Source organism: Sminthopsis crassicaudata, chromosome 4, assembly GCF_048593235.1.
Source record: "Sminthopsis crassicaudata isolate SCR6 chromosome 4, ASM4859323v1, whole genome shotgun sequence".
Classification (NCBI taxonomy): Eukaryota; Metazoa; Chordata; class Mammalia; order Dasyuromorphia; family Dasyuridae; genus Sminthopsis; species Sminthopsis crassicaudata.
In genome coordinates, this window is record NC_133620.1 from 16,162,116 (window position 1) to 16,183,537 (window position 21,422).

A 21,422-nucleotide genomic window follows, 5' to 3' on the forward strand; every position below is an offset into this window, starting at 1 on the left:
ACTGCGAACTAATCCGACAATTCTGGAGAGCAATTTGGAACTATGCTCAAAAAGTTATCAAACTGTGAATACCCTTTGACCCAGAAGTGTTACTACTGGGCTTATATCCCAAAGAGATCTTAAAGTAGTGAAAAGGACCCACATGTGCAAAAAGGCAATTCTTTTTGTAGTGGCAAGAAACTGGAAAGTGAATGGACACCCAACATTTGGAGAATGGTTGAATAAATTACTGTATATATATGAATATTATGGAATATTATTGTTCTATAAGAAATGACCGACAGGATGATTTCAGAGAGAGGCCTAGAAAGACTTACATGAACTGATGCTAAGAGAAATGAGCAGAATCAGGAGATCATTGTACACAGCAAGAAGATTATACAATGATCAATTCTTATGGACATGGCTCTCTTCAATAATGAGACGATTCAAACCAGTTCCAATTCTCCAGTAATGAAGAGAGCAATCTACAACCAGAGAGAGGACTATGGGAACTCAATATGGACCACATAGCATTTTCACTCTTTCTGTTACTGTTTGCTTGCACTTTTGTTTTCCTTCTCAAGTATTTTTTCCTAGATCAGATTTTTCTTGTGCAGCAAGATAATTGTCATGATATGTATACATGCATTGGATTTAACATGTAATTTAACATATTTAACATGTATTGGACTATCTGCCATCTAGGGGAAGGGGTAAGGGGAATGAAGGGAAAATTTGGAACAGAAGGTTTTGCAAGGGTAATATTGTAAAACATTACTCATATATAGATTTTGTAAATAAAAATATATAATAATAAAACAATTAAAATAAAAATAATTTAAAAATATTTTTTTTAAAAAAGACCAAGTTTTGTCAATACATCCAAAGCCACCTCCAGTCCTGATCTATACTTTGCCACTGAACCAGACAATTAGGAGGAGAAAGTGCGGACAATAACTTTGGACCACCTTCTTAAATTCAATGATGTCATGGTGGCATCATGTGATGTCATGGTCCTCTTAGAGAACAATGGGCAAAGAAGGAGGAAGAGGAGGACAAGGAGGAGGAGGAAGAGAATACTGAATTTTTATTTCAATTGTTTTAATTGAATTCACATTTTATTCTAATTATTCCACATTATTCTATGTCTATTAGAATATTATTACAATTTGTGACAAAGATATTGACATTTTTTTTCCAATCTGTTGGACTTTCATTCTAAGTTATTCTAATTCTGTTGAAATTTTATCATTTTTCTCTAATATCTTATTATCTTGATTTATTCCAAACCTATTTGAATTTTCTTCTAATTATAATAATAAAGTTGAAATTATCTAATCATATGCCACTCAAGGCCCCTGAATCCTAGGTTTGGAGCCCCTCTAAGTTAGTTCCCAAGCCCATTTGGAGGCAGCTTGCAATAAGGAATGGAGTACTGACTGGACCAGCTGAGCAAGGTTCCTGTGATGGCTCTGAATCTTACAAGGAGCAATAGGACCTTGTCAGTTTCCTGTCCTCCCTGGGTTTCAGCTTGCTGCTCTCCTAAAGAGGGCTGAGATTCTGGGTCCCTTCTTGCCCCAAAGCTCTTACTCTATGATTTGGGGCTCACTGGGTGGATCTGTCTGTGTGTGGAGCCTCCCCAGACCTCTCTAACCAGGATGTCTCTCGGGTTCCCAGCTGGAAAGCCTGGTGTTCTCTTCCTGGGGAGAGGGTGATGTTTGCTTTGAGGAGGCAGGCTCTGGCACAGGGCATAGAGCTGGGGCATAGAACAGAGGCTCAAGATCTCTTTAACTGGCCAATAAAACCATCCCTGTCAGCAGCTCTACAGAGACAAACACAGCTTGATTTTGGAACTCTATTTCCAGTGACCCCATATTAGGGAGTGGAAGAGGGAGGGTGACTTTGGCTTGTCTGACCTTCCTGCCAGAGCTGGGAAAGATGCAACTTTTTCTGAGAAACATGTTCCCATATCTTTGGGAAGGAGCCCCCCTACAGAACCTCCTTCTGCTCTCTGCCATCATCTTGATACTGACATATTATCTGCAAGGTAGGAGGCAGCATCAAAACTACCCCCCCCCCCGCCCTCCTGGCCTGCCCATATTGGGAAACTTCTTCCAGAAGGACTTCAAACAATCCCATGTTACCATGCAAAAGGTAAAGAGTAAGTTGGGAGGGGAAAATCTCCTGGCTTTAAAGGGGAGCATGGGAATTGGGAAATGTGCTGTATGATGAGCCAAAAATGAGCCTGGATATTCATCTCTGCTCTGCTTTTACTTGAAAAGAACATATTATTTGGAGCTGAGAGGGCCAGCTTCAGAGCCTCATTCTGACCAGTGGAACCTAAAGAAACTCCTCACATATGAGATGTGTCCTTATGGAGTTTCCTTTTGTACAAGGTCAGGATTAGATGCTTGCTGAGATCCCTTCTGACTCAGTTTCTGTGAATCTGACCCAATGAGATAATTGCAAAGTCCATTTCAAACTGAGGGGCATCCTTTCAGCATTAGATAAATGTTAGCTATTTTGTCACTATTATGTATAAATGGATAGGTGAGCTCCTTGAGAAACTGTCTTTTGCTTTTTTTTTGTATTCAAGTTTTTAGAACAGTACTTAGTATATAGTAAGTACTTAATAAATGTTCATTCAAAGACTGACTGGGAAAAATTGCACAGGCATCCTCTGAGGTCTCTTCAAATTCTAAAATTAGAGGTACTTAATTTGGGGCAGTTGAATTTTAGTTAAACAATTTTTAATACCTCTGCTTTAATATAATGATGTCCTTTAAAAGCCTATAGCTTTTATTCTACACATTTAAAAGATTTCTTTTGAAAAGTGACCCATAAGATTAAGCAGACTAACAAAGGAACAATATCAATTACAACAACAATAACAACACACATTTATGAAAAGTTAAGAACCCATAGTCCATAATTTTTATCTTCAGACTTTGGACATGACACATCAGTCTCTGGCAATCGTTTGACTTGTTGGTCAATTATGGCTGTTAACATCATGTTTCAGTTTCACCAAACACTACAATTTTCTTAATTTGACATATTACAATGTTGAGTAGAATTAGGTACAGCTTCTCATCTTCTATATAAAAAATGTTTCACCTCTTTGTGTCCTGGACCCCTCTGGCAGTCAATCTGGTAAAACTGATGAACATTTCCTCAGAATTATGGTTTTAAATGAATAAAATGGGATTATATAGTAATTATAATGAAATTGAGGAATCAAAATTTGAAGAAAACAAAACCAAGTTGCTAAGACCCAGATCTTTTTCAGAGAAAAATATTTATGTGAAACTCATTTTTGTACTTTAATCTGAATAAAATACACATACACATATATACATATAAATATGTATATTATATGTATATGTGTATATATATATATGTTATATATTTACATATATGTATATATAATATATATATACATATATATATAATATATATATGTATGTATATATATATATATATATATGTATATATATATATATATATATATACTTTTGAATTTCACTTTAATGCACTGAGTCCAACCACAGACCATTGAAATTATTTTGGCCAACTCCATCACCCAGCTAGCCTTCCCAATTTAGTATTGACTGAAAAATAGATGAGTCCCCCATCTGTGCCTTTATTAGAGTCATTAATTAAATGTTAGACAGCCAGGGTCAAGAACAGATCCAGGTAAAACCCAACATAGATCTCCTACCTGAATCTTTATGATTCCTAACTTGGTGCTTGGTCTCTATGTAGTATCTCCTGCTGCCTCCCAGGTGAGATTGTTATCACCTTTGCACATTTATAGAGAATATTCTGAGCATTATCCATATGATCCTCAACAAATCCCTTTGAGATAGATACTACATAAGCAGGAACAATATCTTGGAAAAGGTTCACTGACTGGTTCCTGGTAGGGGATAAATTTAAACTCTGTACTCAGCTCTTACTAGATTTCAGGTTTGACCCTGACCCCTCACCTCATTTTCTTTTTTACTTTTTAGAGTCTAAATATCCCTGCCTCCTGAAAATAGTCATCCTATGCTATACAATTGAGGGCTTTCACTGTCTAAGGTCCTAGAAGCAGAAGAGAAAAAAATTGGGGGCGTTATGTAATACCTTCAGATAAGGGGGTGACAGCCTCTGAGTGTCTGTTACTTGAGTCCAATCTTGCTACGTTCAAAGAAGCTCATGACCATGTTGGCAGCAGAATTGATTGATTTTTTTCCTTATTTCCCTCAGAGACAATTTATTGAGTTTTGAAAAGGCTTTAACTGGTGTCAGTGTGGGAAACTTCTAATCAATTAACAAACATTGCATAAATGTCTGATATGTGTCAGGTACTATCCTAGGTGCTGGAAATTAAGAAAACAAAAATGAAACTGTCTCTGCCTTCTGGAAGTTGACATTCTACCCATTCCAATGAATGTAATAATAATAAGTTTTTCCTGTGTATTAAACTCTGAATTTTTCTGTGTCATATATTCCAAGTCCAGCATGTTGCCTGGAATGTAGCAATGAATTCAGAACTTGGAATATATTCCCTCTTCTTTTGCAATTCTTTTGTAATTCACTGTTCCCATCAAAGCTCAGCTTCAGCAGGCCATCTCCTGCAGAAAACCTTCCTGAAATCCTCCTAGCTGTTAGTCTCCCCTGAAATCACTTGGAATTTTCTTGGAACTTGGTATTGACTTAAATATACCCAGATAATTCTTTCCAATATCAGTTCCTCAAGGCTAGATACTGTTTGGTATTTGTGAGAATCTGCTCAGCCCCTACCATAGCAATTGAGATATAGTTGAATGATTCAGGATTTGTTAGGGAGAGTTGAACTTAATTGAGTAGAGCTGGATCAGACTGAATTGTGTAGATTCCACTGGAATTGTTTCACACATGCTAGAATGTCATCTAATAACAATACTTACAAAAATAACCTTAACAACAATGGAAGTGTTCCTTTCAAAATGATTCTTTTTCAGTGTGCCAGGAAATATGTAAATATTTTCTGCAGGCATGTGGGAAGTCAAACCTTTATAACAGTAACTGGATTGCCAATGATCAAGGAGGTCCTGGTCAACCAAGGTGAAGTATTTATTGATCGACCCCAATTCCCTCTCCATCTTCATATCTTTAAGTCATCTGGTGACTACTCTGAATTATAATAAATATTTTTCATCCCTAAGATTCTTTGAAAAATGTCTTTTAGATGACATGATGGTATACTTAGAGAACCCCAAAGACTCTGCTAAAAAGCTATTATCAATAATTCAGAATTTTAGCAAAATCGCAGGATACAAAATAAATCCACATAAATCCTCAGGATTTTTATACATTACCAATACAATCCAACAGCAAGAGATACAAAGAGAAATTCCATTCAAAATAACAGTCGATAGTATAAAATATTTGGGAATATATCTACCAAAGGAGAGTCAGGAATTATATGAGCAAAATTACAAAACACTTGCCACAAAAATAAAGTCAGATTTAAATAATTGGAAAGACATTCAGTGTTCTTGGATAGGCCGAGCGAATATAATAAAGATGACAATACTCCCCAAACTAATCTATTTGTTTAGTGCTATACCAATCAGTCTCCCAAGAAACTATTTTAATGACCTAGAAAAAATAACAACAAAATTCATATGGAAGAATAAAAGGTCGAGAATTGCAAGGGAACTAATGAAAAAAAAGTCAGAGGAAGGTGGTCTAAGTGTACCTGATTTAAAGCTATATTATAAAGCAACAGTCACCAAAACCATATAGTATTGGCTAAGAAATAGACTAGTTGATCAGTGGCATAGGTTAGGTTCACAGGGCAAGATAGTGAATAAAAATATCAATCTAATCTTTGACAAACCCAAAGATCCCAAATTTTGGGATAAGAATTCATTACTTGACAAAAACTGCTGGGAAAACTAGAAATTAGTATGGCAGAAACTAGGCATGGACCCACATTTAACACCACATACTAAGATTAGATCAAAATGGGTCCAAGATTTAGGCATAAAGAACGAAATCATAAATAAATTGGAGGAACATGGGATGGTTTACCTCTCAGATTTGTGGAGGAGGAAGGAGTTTGTGTCCAAGGGAGAACTAGAGACCATTATTGATCACAAAATAGAACATTTTGATTACACCAAATTAAAAAGTTTCTGCACAAACAAAACTAATGCAAACAAGATTAGAAGGGAAGTAACAAATTGGGAAAAATTTTTTACAGTTAAAGGTTCTGATAAAGGCCTCATCTCCAAAATATACAGAGAATTGACTTTAATTTATAAGAAATCAAGCCATTCTCCAATTGATAAATGGTCAAAGGATATGAACAGACAATTTTCAGATGATGAAATTAAAACTATTTCCACTCATATGAAAGAGTGTTCCAAATCACTATTGATCAGAGAAATGCAAATTAAGACAACTCTGAGGTATCATTACACACTTGTCAGATTGGCTAAGATGACAGGAACAAATAACGATGAATGTTGGAAGTGCTGTGGGAAAACTGGGACACTGATGCATTGTTGGTGGAGTTGTGAAAGAATCCAACCATTCTGGAGAGCAATCTGGAATTATGCCCAAAAAGTTATCAAAATGTGCATACCCTTTGACCCAGCCATACTACTACTGGGCTTATACCCCAAGGAACTACTAAAGAAGGGAAAGGGATCTGTATGTGCCAAAATGTTTGTGGCAGCCCTTTTCATAGTGGCTAGAAGCTGGAAGATGAATAGATGTCCATCAATTGGAGAATGGTTGGGTAAACTATGGTATATGAATGTTATGGAATATTATTGTTCTATAAGAAATGACCAACAGGAGAAATACAGAGAGGCTTGGAGAGACTTTCATCAACTGATGCTGAGTGAAACGAGCAGAACCAGAAGATCATTATACACTTCAACAATGATACTGTACGAGGATGTATGCTGATGGAAGTGGATTTCTTCAACATAGAGAAGAGCTAATCCAATTCCAATTGATTAATGATGGACAGAACCAGCTACATCCAGAAAAGGAACACTGGGAAATGAATGTAAACTGTTATTTTTACCTTCTGAATCCAATTCTTCCTGTGCAACAAAAAATTCGGTTCTACACACATATATTGTATCTAGAATATACTGTAATATATTTAACATATATAAGACTGCTTGCCATCTGGGGGAGGGGGTTGGGGGAGGAAGGGAAAAAATCTGAATAGAAGTAAGTGCAAGGGATAATGTTGTAAAAAATTACCCATGCATATGTACTGTCAAAAAATGTTATAATTATAAAATAAAATAAAAATTAAAAAAAAAAAAAAGAAAAATGTCTTTTAGGGGCAGCTAGGTAGTGCAGTGGATAGAGAACCAGCTCTAAATTCAGCAGGACCTGAGTTCAAATTTGGTCTTAGACACTTAATACTTCCTAGTTGTGTGACCCTGGGCAAGTCACTTAGCCCCAGCCTCAGAAAAAAAAAAAAGTCTTTTACTTCTGCCCTTCATCTTTCCTGAAGGATTTCAACCCATATACATTTTTGTGGCTAGAAGAATTATGATAGAAAAAGCAGGCTTCTGAAATTTCCTTCCTTCATATCTAAGAGCAGATGGAAAGGAATAGAATTGAGGGTGAATTGAAGGAGAATGGAGAAGAGGTTCAAATTCATTTCATAGAAGAATTAGTTGAAGGAGTATGGAGTGTTTAATTTAAATTCAAGAAGACTCAGAAGGGGGTGAACAGAAGTATAAAGATTGTCTTCAAGCATTTTGGGTCATGTTTACCTTTAGTAAGTGGGCTAAGGGGTTATTGCTCTTTTGCAAATTGCCCTGAGTTTATGTTGTCATTCTCTCCCAACTACACTCCACTCTGTTTCTTGGCCCATCAGGTAAGAGCTCTGCTTGTCTGGGAGCTCCATCACAAGGAGAAGTCAGCCAGGTGATACAGTGGATAGAGAGCTAAGTCAGGAATTCCTTAGTTCAAATCTAGCCTCAGACACTTACTTACCTCTGTGATGCTGGGGAAGTCACTAAACCTGCTCCCTCTACTGTAAAAATGAAAATAATAATAACATCTATTTTGCAGGGTGGTTGTGAAAATTCAAGGAGAGGTTATTTGTATATTTCGTAGTGCCTAGTATATAGTTGGTGCTTAATAAATACTTATTCCTTCCCTCTCCTTTTCTTTACTCAGCTAAAGATTTCTGTAGAAAGACTGCCCTTTTTTCCTTATGGGCGCTAAGTAATTATGCAGAAACAGTTTGGCCTCTACTTTGTCAATAAAAAGCAACTTATCTCAAAACAACGTTATCCTTTGGCATCTTCCAAAAACTCTATGCCTTTTGGGAAAGGATTATCCCAATATCTCTCTTCTATAAACTTCCATTATTGGATAGAGACAAATTGGTTTGACTATTTAATACTGTATTGTCAGCATGGTAGGGGCCTTATCGGTTTCAGATGACATCAAGCATAAAAGGGACAACGAGCCTCCTTGTAGCATATCCGGCCCCCATGGGCCAAGGTATCACTTGGACCATAACATTGATAAAGGCAAGAAGATTCATTTGAGATGACTTGGGCCATTCCAAGTGGATCTGACCATTCAGATTAGGATTTGGTCTCTTTGCCCTGTCTGCATCTTTCCAAAGCAGAAAATCATCAAGGAGCCAATCATCTCTGACTGAGGAAATAAGAACTTCTACCCTTTATTTTGTATATCCAGGACAGTGTTTGGCACATAATAAGTGTCTGTTTGTTTTTTAAGTAATTGCTGAGTTGAATTCCATTATTAGAAGGGAAAATAGCCATATCAGTGAAATGACAGAGCTTTTGAAATAGTGATATAAACTATTATTAATATTATTATTTAGGCTTAATCATGTCTAATGGTCAACTGTGGAAACAGCAACGAAGATTTGCCTTAATGACTCTAAGGAACTTTGGTTTGGGAAAGAAGACCCTGGAAGATCGGATACGAATGGAGGCCAAGTGTATCATTGAGGCTATCAGGGAAGAAAAAGGTGAGCACTGGTCAGACAGAGATGTTTTCAAATTCTTGTGATTTTTCCATTTGACCAGATGAACATTAAAGAGAATATATACTTGTGGATGGAAGAATCAGGGGAGAAAAGGTCATCCCTAGAGTAGAGACAGGCAAAATATTACCCCCAAGTCCCCAGGGAATGTTTTCAAAGACCCAAAATTGCTCTCTAGGGAAAAATGAGACCATAAACCAAGGAAGCAAGCCTTGATGGATCATTTTCTTCCATGAATTTTAAGACTCTACATGTTTCAGTTCTTCAATATCACACATGGCATCCTGCCTTGGTTGCCTCTATAGGAAGTCCATATACACAAACATGGACATACAACCCTGTCTCTATTTTCTCTTGCTGTACTTCTCTAACTCTTTTTTCCTAATAATTCTTTTAGCTTTCTAGTTATTGAATCATGTATTTCCATTTCTTGGTATCTCCCCTTTCATTCTCCTTTTTTTAAATTTTCTCTTCTGCTTTGCTCTCTTATTCCTACTTTTGAGAATATATATATATATATATATATATATATATATATATATATATATATATACATGGATGCATATTTCTGTCTTCATTTTTAGTTTTTTTTTTTTAATTTTTTGATTAATCATTATCGTCTTCTTGTTTCTCCTTCCACTAGGAAAAACAAAATGCTAATAAGAAATACTAGTCAAACAAAATAAATCCTTACATTGGTCATGCTCAGAAACATATGCCTTATTATGAAACCTAAATCTGTCAGGAGGTGGATAGCTGGTGTACCATTGATCCTCGAGTTTTGGTTGATATTTCATTGATCCCAGTTCATAATTCTATCCAAGTCTTCTTTCTTTGCACAATGTTCTTATTGTAGACATTCATTATTTTACTCTTTCTCCTCTTTCTCTGCTTCTTTTTCCTTTTCCCCTTCCTCCCATGCTTATCCATTTTCACTTTCTCTACTACTACTTTCATCTTCGGCTACTACTTATTTTCATAGATTAAGGACAGTAATTAACATTGGAGCCCATCATTTCAACTCTCCTCATTCTTCATATCAATAAACTGAGGAATGTATCAATTAAATGATTTCCCCAAGATCAACCAATAAATATTTCTGAGGTGCCTACTATATTCTAGGCACTGTGCTAAATCCTGAGAATATAAGGAAAGAAATAAGAGTCCCTGTCCTCAAGGTTATCTCAGTCTAAGGAGAAGAACAACATATAAACAATTATGTACAAACATGATATATACAGGAGAAACAGAAAATAATAACAAGAAGGCACCAGAATCACAATAAAATTATCCAATTAATAAAGGTCTGAGGTTGGCCAAGTCTCCCTGCCTCCAGGCCCAGTACCTTACACCCTACTTTATACAGCATTCTTTCCTTATTTTCATTTTGATATCTTTTCTTTTCATTCAACAGTATTTCCTGTTGTAATTTCAAACCCTATTACTCATATGCATGCAAATACTCCACGGGGGTATACATAGTCCTGGGTATTGGGATACACACACATACATCTATGGACACACATACACATGTGTACTCACGCCCATTATACAGATGAGCATAGCTAAATGGATTTAAATACATGGTATATCAGATATAGAATACACTGGACAGAAAAGCTCTCAGGAATCACTTAGTCCAACCTCCTTATTTTACTTTAGTAGAAATAGAAACAAAGACAATTAAAGTAACTTGTTCAAAGCAAAATAGATAAAACTATGTTGAAACAAATTATACCAATTAAATCTCAAATCTTGATAGAAACATTAAAAAGGGAACACATTATTTTCCACCTCACATCTATTTAACCAATAGATAGTTATGGACAATAATAATAAATAATAATGTATACTGGGGAGTGGGAAGGGAAAGTTAAAAAAAAAGTATTGAAAAGAAAAAGGTTAAGAATTCAGTTGGATTTCTTTAAAGATCAAAGATGAAATCTTTCTCCATTCTATTCTGCTCAAACAGGACAGCCCTTTGACCCCCACTTTGTGATCAACAATGCTGTTTCTAACATAATTTGCTCCGTAACTTTTGGGCATCATTTTGAGTACCATGATTCAAAATTTCAGGAGCTCCTGAAGACTGTGGATTATGTCATGAAGCTTTTGGTCAAGTGGGAGTGTCAGGTAATAGAGCATCCCCTGTTGGGAATGGCTAAATCAACTTCAACTGGCCTTGGACTTCCTCCATGGGAAAAGAAAACCAGGATGACTGTTGTATTGGCAGGAGCAGTTTGTGCATGATTTCCTCTAAGCAGTAAAAGGCCTGAGAGTGGGAATGGAAAGAAACAAGATCATTATAATCAGTGACATGCCTGGGGGACCCATAGTTTTCCAGAATACTGTGATCTCTAGATAATGAGAATCACACTTCTAAATAGTATTAAATATTCCTGAGATCTATACCAAGATTAGCAATTTACAAACATTTATTAAGCATTTATTGCATCCCAAATACTATGCTAGGTAATGGGGACACAATGATAAAAATGAAACAGCCCCTGACATAGGGTGGTTTGCATTCTGTCAGAGGAGGCAACATGCCCTCAAGTGTGTGTAAATGCAATTCAATAAATATAATGGGGCAAGTTTTGGTGGGAGCCATATTAAAAGCCAGGAAGATGAGTAAAGGCTTAATGGAGAAATTGTCTGTTGAACAAAGCTTGAGGGAAATCAGTAATTTTATCCTCACTTCTGCAAAAGTGAAAGAAAGAGACAGACACAGAGGCAGAGATAGCCAAGAGAGAGGGAAGCATAAAAGAAGGGAGATTTTGAGACAGAGACAATATTTCTGTATTGAGAAACAGGATGAGTTAGAGAGGAGACACAATCAGAGAGACAGATAATTTAACTGCTTACTTTTAATTTGTAAACAGCGATACAAGTATTAGCTCCCACTTCAGTGCCTTTGCACTAACTGTGTTTTTTGTCCAGAATGCTCTCCGTTCTGATTTCTACTTCTTGGCTTCCTTCAAGAATGAGCTCCAATTTCACTCAATACTGTCCTTTTTATATTACCGTGTTTCCCCGATAATAAGACACTGTCTTATTATTTTTTTGGGACTAAAAAACACCAGAGGGCTTATTTTCAGGGGAGGGCTTATTTTATCCTCCATCATGCCCCTTTTATCCTCCATCATGCCCATTTTAGCCTCCATCATGCCCCTTTTATCCTCCATCATGCCCATTTTAGCCTCCATCATGCCCCTTTTAGCCTCCATCATGCCCCCTGAGTGCTTATTTTATTCTCCATCGCTTACTGAACTTACCGAGTTTTTAGATGGTCCTGTCTCAGCTCTACTCCGCGGCGCTGCTCTCAGTAGCGCCAGCAAGCAAATCACCAGGGAAGAAGAGGATGACGCGCTCACTGCTGCAGCTCTGATTGGATGCAGCTCGGAGCGCGACGTGCGTTTCACCCGGGAGGGGAGGGCGGCGCTGCTTACTGAAGGTACCGCTACGCAGCATATAGCGCAGGGGATCACCATGATGACCGTTTTCATAGTAAGTTCGATAGGGCTTATTTTCGGGGGAGGGCTTTTTTTGGCGGAATATTAAAGAGTATGTGGGTGTCTTATTTTCAGGATAGGTCTTATTATCAGGGAAACACGGTATTTACCTCTTCAATATACTTCCTTCGATAATGAAATTCCTGCCAGGACCTCACCAGAAGCGCTTCAGAGAATGTAAAAAGCTAGAATCTTTTGTAGAAGATGTGATCAAACAACACAAGAAAAACCTGAACCCTGAGGAGCCTCAAGATTTCATTGATGCTTACCTTAAGGATTTGCCCAAGGTAATAGAGACATAATAGAAAGTGGGCATTGTTTATTAAAACCAAAAAACAAAGTGCCCAAATGGGGAATCTGGGATGTCTATTAAAATTTGCAAAACCTTGTATTGCTATCTTAATGTAAATATCTTTCCTCAGTAACAACTCTGAGAGTAAAGAGTACAAGAGATGAAGCTTACTGATGAAAACCTCATGGTTTTTACTTAGGATTGGAAGGAATCATAAAGCTCCTTGAAATCCATCCCTTAATTTAATATAGGGGGAAACTGAGGCATAAAGAGATTAGTTGATTTATTCACAAAGCTTTCAGGAATTTGAAGCTGTATTTGGACCAGCTTTTTTTCTGTTCCCAAATTTTACTATCCTTGTCATTTTTACCTACTCTGATTAGAATTTAGTCTTAGTCCTGATCTTTCATTCCAATGAATCCATCTCCCTCACTTTTCTCATGTATAACCTTAAAATATCTAACCCCACTATCCTATCCAGAATTATTGTGTATATATTCTTTGTAAATTTTATGACACTATAAAAATAAGTTTAATTATCAATCTTATGTACACAATTAAAAATATAATCACTTTGAGAATGTTTATAGAATAGTCAAACATGAGGCAGCATTGCAATCCATGTCATTTCCAAGTACTATAGAATTAAATTTAAAGTATAATTTAGAAATGTTTAAAGAAATAAATGAAAATATATTAGAATAGATAATTTAAGGCAATATGGAACTTCTAAGGATCCTTATCCTTAAATAATGGGACCATTTCTATTTGAGTTTGACATCGTGGGGGTTCCTTCTCAACTTTATGATTTTGTGATTATTTCCTCTATATAAAAATGCTGAACCTCTACTGGACTTATAAATTTGGGATTCATCATTCAAGTGTTTCTAGGAACAAATCATTTCTATAAGTCTCAGTCTCTCCATTTGATCAATTGGTATAATATTATTGGCACTATTTTTTTCACAAGATTATGGGGAAAGTACCTGACAAATTTAAAGCATTTCAATACTATTTATTTAGTCATTAAAAGAATGAATCCAGAGGGTAAAATATTTGTCTTTAATTGGAATAGTAATAATGCAAAGATATTTGCTACTTAAATGCATATGGTTGTCAACATTTGCAAAATGTATTTTTTCCCTCTCAAGGCAATGTCATGAGATAGCTAGCATAGATATCTATGCTAGCATAGATATTATCTCCATTTCACAGATGGAGAAACTAAAAACAAAACACATTAAAACATTTATCCAACAATTATGGCATGTAGACATGTGAAACCAGTTCTTTTGACTTACTGCTCTAAGTTCAGAACATGAAACAGATGAGATATGAGCCTAGAATAAAAAAGAGATTGTTTAGTCAACTACTTTGAACATGGTTAGGGCACTGGATTTGGAATCGGGAATACTTGAGTTCAAACATGATCTCAAACACTAGCCTTGTGATGCAGGAAAAATTACTCAATCTCATTTTGCCTCAATTTCCTCAAAAGTAAAATTGATGTAATAATAGCTCCTATCTCACAGGGTTGTTGTGAGGATGAGATGAAAATAGAATTTTCCTTTAATTTATTTATTTAGTTAATGTTTTTACCAAGTTATGTTCAAAAGAAATTTGTTTTAGATTTAAGAGTTTTGAGTGCTAGTTTCTCTTCCTTATCTTCACCAACAATTAAGAAATCACATGTGAAGTTAAGCAAAACATTAACATAAAAGTCAAATTGTAAAAGAAAACATAGATCTCTTACCCTAATTAAAATTTAAAACTCTCCAAAAATTTAATTAAAAAGAGCAAGAAATAGAGAATGTTTCAATCTTTATTCAAATGAAGTCATTTTCTTCTCTAGATGAATAGGATTTTTCATCATAAGTCCTTCAGAGTAGTTCTGGATGATGGTACTACTGAGTACAACAAAGTCATTTACATCTGGTCATCCCAGAACATTGCTATTACTCTGTAAACATTATATTTCACTTAGTTCATCCAGAACTTTCCAGGTTTTTTTTTCCCTAAGAGCATCCTGTTTATAATTTCCCAGAAAACAAGAATATTTCACAACAAATACATACAACAGTTTGTTGAGCCATTTCATAATTGATGGGCATCCCCTCAATTTCATTTTTTTTCCTGAGAAGAGAGCTGCTGTGAGTATTTTACATACATATAGGTCATTTTCCTTCTTTTCCCTTGTTTTTCTTTTGGTATTCATATTGCACTGGTACTGTTAGGTCAAAGGACATATGAATTTGTAGCCCTTTGAGTTCAGATCTTATATTTTTATCATTTATCAACTGGGTATGGTTTTTATTTTTATAAATTTGACTCAGTTTCCTCCATGTTTGAGAAATGAGGCCTTATCAAAGAAACTTGCTTCAATTTTTTTACATACTTATAATTTTATCTCCTCATTTATTATTATCTATCTCCTTTTATCCAGTCGCTATTCAAAAGCATTTTGCTCCTGAATAATCCCTCTCCCAATAAGTCCTCTTTTTTATCACCCAACCTGTCTTCTCATATTCCATTCCCCTTTTATTTTCCTGCATGGTTAGATATAAATTTATATATTCCTATTGAGTATGTATGTTATTTCCTATTTGAGTCAATTCTGATTAAAGTAAAGTTCAGTCACTCATCCTCTTGAAAATACACTTGTAAAATCCTTATCAAAGTGTTTGGCACATAGTAGGTACTATATAAAAATGCTAGCTATTACTATTTTCAATTCTATAATTATCTTTCTTCATACCAGAAGAAGAAATTTCAGGAACTACTAACAGGCATGAATGATTTTTTTAGTAGAGAAAAAATAAAAATAATGAAAATGATAATAAAGAGATAGAAGAGAAAGATAATAGAATGGTGGTGATAGAAGAAGGGAAGAAGGAGAAAGGAAGAGAAAGAGTGAGAGAGAGAAAGCAAAGGAGGACAAGATCAAAAAAGGAGAATTAAAAAGAGAAAAAGGAAAAGTAGGAAAAGGAATGATTCAATATAAACAGATACAAGTGCAAATTCTATTAAAAATTCTATGGTTCTGGAGTATTAGGCATTTTGGCTAAGCATATATTCAGATTACTTGACAGAAAAATCCATTGACCTCATAATCACCTTCTGAAAAGCTGATGTTAGTGGGGGTTTTTTGTTTTGTTTTGTTTTTGTTTGTGTGTGTGTGTGTGTGTGTGTGTGTGTGTGTGTGTGTGTGTGGCATTGGATTGGGATTTGAATTGGGATATATAAACACAGAACTGAAAAGTGGTATAATGGAGCAAAGGTCAAGGGACAGAATTCATGAGCCAGATCTATCATTTATAGCCCTGTGACTCTGGGCAATAAAGTCTCTGAGCTTCAGTTTTCTCACCTGTAAAAGAAAGATCCTACCTACATGCAATGATTTAGTGAAAAAAAGCACTCAAAGTCAAGTATCTCACCATAAGAAAAATAGGAGCTCCATGTGGAACCAAGATGGTAGGGAAAAATCATTAAGTTGCTTAGGTGCTGCTCAGTTTCCTAGAAATAATTTTAAATAAAGTCACAAAATTCTGGAGTGACAGAATCCACAAAAGGAAAAGTTCAAGAAACTTTCCAGATCAAAATTACTTACAAGGATTTTAAGAGAGGGTATCTTATTCAGATGAAATAGAAATACAGTACAGTGCAATCAGTGGAAAGGCAAGCCACTGGGGGCTCCTACCCACAACAAAGATCAGCAACCCAACTTAGCAAACTAGTGACACTTTGGACAAGCTGTGAGATTTGCAACAGATGAGCTACAAGCCCCTGAAGTCTGGGGAGATAGGCACTGATGAGCTAATGCAACAGCCCCAAAGTCCCTGTGCAAACTTCCTGATCAAGGGAATAATCAGGTCCTTGGCCCCAGAACAAGAATCTTGGGTTAGTGTCCCCATGACCCAATAGCAGACAAAATAGGCTGGGAATGGGCAGCAAAAAAAAAAAAAAAAAAAAAAAAAAAAAAAAAAAAAAAAAAAAAAACTTTGACTGTACAAAGATACTATAGTAACAGTAAAATATAAACTCAGAAAAGGAATACAGAGTCAAAATTCTGACATGTGAAACTTCAAAGGGAAATATGAAGTGCTTTTAAGCCCAGATTCCTGCTGGAAGAATTCCAAAAAAAATTTTAAGTGAGAGAGGCAGACGCAAAATTGAAAAAGAAATAAAAGCTGTATAGAGGAATCATGAAAAGAGAGTCAATAGTTTGGAAAAGGAAGCACAAAAATTAACTGACAGAAACTTCTTAAGGAATAAAATTGGCCATAAAGAAAATCAGGTACAAAAGAAAATAACTGGACAAGTGTAATTTAATGACTCTATGAGACATTAAGAATCAGTCAAAATTAAAAGAATAAAAAAACAGAAGAGAATGTAAAATGTTTCATTGGAAAAAAAAAAACAACTAACATGAAAAATAGATCCAAGAGGAATAAGGCATTTTGGAAAGAAGGCAAAAAGGATAAAAAAATTCCAGATTCTGTAGGTTTCTTCCACAAACAGATAGAAAATAATCACAATATGAATATAAATCAGCAAATATAAAAGGGTAATGCAATTGTCCCCCTAGGACATTTTGAAAGGACCTCAGAAAAGATTCTAGGGACTAATGTTTGGTCTAAGTGAAGTAGAGACAACTCCAAGACAACTCTACTAAGTCAAGAAACTGTAAACCTGAGGGAAGATGACAAATCCTCAGGAAATTTTATTTCTGAAGCTGTTACCTCCCAGCCTCAGGAACTTTCACCTCACAAATTTTCATCTCATAAATTTTCATTTAAAGAACAGCAGACAGCTGAATGAGAGAAGATTGAAATATCTTCTACTTTTTCACGAAGTCAGGTCCATAAGTGGTGATTACATGTGATCAATTAATACCTGATTGTGGATGAGGAAGAGTGAGCTTATACTGGTTAAGAATACCACAGGCAAGAAGCACATTATTGAGAGAGAATGGCTGGGACTTAAAAAAGAAAGAAAAGAGTCCCTGAGATTGAGCCCATGGAAAGAATTCCAAAAGAATCAGCCGTAAGATGGACTTGAAGTTTAGGGCTTTATTTTTCACAGTTCTGGATTAAAACTTTATAATAATAATATCAATCTGCTGAAAATGAAAACAATTTAAAAAAGAAAATCAAAGAGTAAGCAAAAGAAAAAGAAACAAACTATTGGTAGCTACTTTAGTGTAAAAGTAGATCTGGATTCATATTCAGAAAAAAAAATTAAAGCCTTTCCTACTCCCCCCCCCCAAAAAAATAACATCAAATGGTCACAAGTGAAATAAATATACACTCTTGGAAGTAAACAAAAAATGGAAATCAAAAATGAAGTAAGAGAGAATGGGGAAAATTTTTAAAAAGATAAAGGTATTCCCCCAAAGAATCATGAAAAGAAAGTTAATAAAGTAGAAAATGAGATACAAAACATAAGGGAAAATTTTCTTAAAACTAGTATTAGGTTAGTGGAATTTAATGACATTATAATACACTGAAAAATAATAGAACTGGAAAAATACAAGAGAATCTGAAACATTTCATTAGAAAAAGAAGTGATCTCAATGATGGACAGAAATAACTATACCCAGAGAAGGAACACTGGGAAGTGAATGTAAATTGTTAGCACTACTGTCTATCCACCCAGGTTACTTATACCTTCGTAATCTAATACTTAATGTGCAACAAGAAAATGGTATTTACACACATATATTTTATCTAGGTTATACTGTAACACATGTAAAATGTATGGGATTGCCTGTCATCAAGGGGAGGTAGTAGAGGGAGGGGGGGATAATTTGGAAAAATGAATACAAGGGATAATATTATAACAAAAAAAAATTTACTCATGCATATATACTGTGGAAAAAAATTCTAAATAAATAAAATAAAATAAAAAAAGAAAAAGAAAAACAAGTGATCTGGAGAACAAATTGAGGGGTGATAATATAAGGATTGTCAGTCTATATAAAATTTAAGATTAGAAAAAATATATGTATAATATTATAAGAAATAATTTTAAGAATTGCCTTGAAGTACTAAAATAAAAATCTGAAGTATAAATTAAATAATTTACTTATTACCACTTAAAGTAGATCCCAAAGGGAAAACTAACAGAAACATCATATAAAGTTTCAAAATACCCAAGTTGAAGAGGAAATATTGCAACCAAGATGAAAACTTAAATAAATGCTGCAACAAACAAAAAAACAATTAGGATTTACTTGATTTAGCTGCTTCTTTGAGAAAAGAATATAGGTCTTGGAACAGTATATTTCAAAGAGCAAAGGATCTTGGTTAACATTTAAGAATAAGTTATCCAGCAAAGTTGAGTATTATCCTGGATGTAAAAAAATGGATATTTGATGAACTGAAAGACCTGCACTGCAGTATTTGTATCAAAAAGACCAAAACTCATTGGAAAATTTGACATAAAAGAATAACTAGAAAATCAAATAAAAATGGAAAAAATGAGAAAGAAAATAAAATGCAAGCAAACAACCACAAGAAGACTGAGAATTCTGTATTGTGATTTCATTCTCAGTTCCCATTGTCCTCTCTCTGGGTGTAGATGGCTCTTTTCATCACAAGATCATTGTGACTGACCTGAATCATCTCATCAACAAATGTTGAAAAGTACCATGTCCATCAGAAATAATCATTGTATAATCTTATTGTTGCTGTGTACAATGATCTCCTGGTTCTGCTCATTTCACTTAGCATCAGTACTTGTTATCCTCTCTAGGCTTCTTTGAAATCATCCAGCTAATCATTTCTTTTAGAATATTACTATTTCATAACATTCATATACCATAACTATATTCAGCCATTCTCCAACTGATGGGCATCCACTTAGTTTCCAGTTTCTTGCCACTACAAAAAGGATTCCCACAAACATTTTTGCACATGTGTGTCCCTTTCCCTCCTTTAAGATCTCTTTGGGACACAAGCCCAATAGAAACACTGCTGGATCAAAGGGTATGCACAGTTTGATAGCCCTTTGGGCATAGTTCCAAATTGCTCTCCAGAATGGTTGAATCACTTCACAACTCCACCAGCAATGTCTTAGTGTTCCGGTTTTCCCACCTCCCCGCCAACATTTTTCATTGACCTTTCAGGTCATCTTAGCCAACCTGAGAGGTGTGTAGTGTTACCTCAGAGTTGTCTTAATTTTCATTTCTCTGATCAATAGTGATTTAGCACACATGTTCATATGACTAGAAATGGTTTTAATTTCATCTGCAAATTATCTGTTCATATCCTTTGACCATTTATCAATTGTAGAGTGGCTTGAATTAATAGAAATTTGAGTCAATTCCCTATATATATTTAAATACCTTTATCAGAACATTTGTATATTAAAATTTATTACCAATTTATTATTTCCCTTCTAATCTTGTCTGCCTTAGTTTTGTTTGTACAAAACCTTTTAAACTTAATATAATCAAAATTATCTATTTTTGTTCAATAGTGATTTACAGTTCTTTTTTGGCCATAGATACATTCCTTCTATATATTTCTGAGAAGTAAACTATATTTTATTTATCTAACTTGTTTATAATATTATATAATTGATCAAAATAATTCCTAATTATTGCTCTAATTTCCTCTTCATTGATGGAAAATTCTCTCTTTTCTTTTGAGACTAACAATTTGATTTTCTTCTTTCCTTTTTCTAATCAAATTAAATAGGTAATCAAAACTTTTAATTTAATTAATTTCCCCTTTTATTTTCAGAATTTCAAATTTGGTATTTAATGGGGCGTCAATTTGTTATTTTTCTAACTTTTTTATTTGCAAGTCTACTTCATCAATATTCTCTTTTTGTATTTTATGCATTAAGCATTTAGACACATAAAATTTCTTCCAATAATAGCTTTGGCTGTGTTCCTCAATTTTTGGTATGTTGTATCATTGTTATTCTCTTGGATTGTTATGGGCCAGAACTTGAAACAAGATGCTAAGTCAGTGGAATTGATAGAGACAATAGTTACCTAATTTAGCATGGTGCTTAACAGTTCTCTAGTTCAGTACATATACTTAGTACTTACTATAGTTCTACAAGATTCACACCTTTGATAAAAGAGCATATATAAGCTAGGAGCCTCAGCCAGGATTCAGTAGGGGAGATTCAGAAGCCAGAGAAGGCAGGTAGGAGCTCAAGCTCTCAGCACCAAGGCCAGACTGAAAGGCCCTGCAGAAAGCTGCCCAGCCCCAGGAAGGAGATAATAAAGGATCTGGACTATAAGAAAGCTAACAAGGCCACAGGAAAGTAAACAAGACTTGGAAAGAGACAATAAAGGATTTTGACCTTAATCTCTGGCTGTACTTGCAGTGATTACTGAACTGAAATGAAGGCTGCCCACAGAGAACCCCAAGAAAACCCCAACAAGAGTGTATTACATTTTAGAGAAGAATATTATATTGGATGAAATTATTAATTGTGTCTATGATTTCTTGTTTCACTCATTCTTCAGGATTAAATTATTTAGTTTCCAAATAAAGTTTTATCTATTTTTGCTTGGCTTTTTGTTGAATGTAATTTGTATTGCATTATGACCTGAGAAAGACACATTTACTATTTCTTCCTTTCTGTG

General features: G+C 35.0%; 1 protein-coding gene across 1 annotated transcript in view; it reads left to right on the forward strand.

The window, feature by feature from the left end:
• Window positions 1–1,904: 1,904 nt before the first annotated feature.
• The window catches only part of LOC141539774 (cytochrome P450 2J2-like), a 29,873-nt gene continuing 10,355 nt past the window's right edge, over window positions 1,905–21,422 (forward strand). The window contains 5 exon segments of the mRNA XM_074263020.1: window positions 1,905–2,136; window positions 4,971–5,133; window positions 8,849–8,998; window positions 10,986–11,146; window positions 12,636–12,812. Of these exon segments, the coding sequence (XP_074119121.1) occupies window positions 1,921–2,136; window positions 4,971–5,133; window positions 8,849–8,998; window positions 10,986–11,146; window positions 12,636–12,812 (867 nt within the window). The 5' untranslated portion in view covers window positions 1,905–1,920.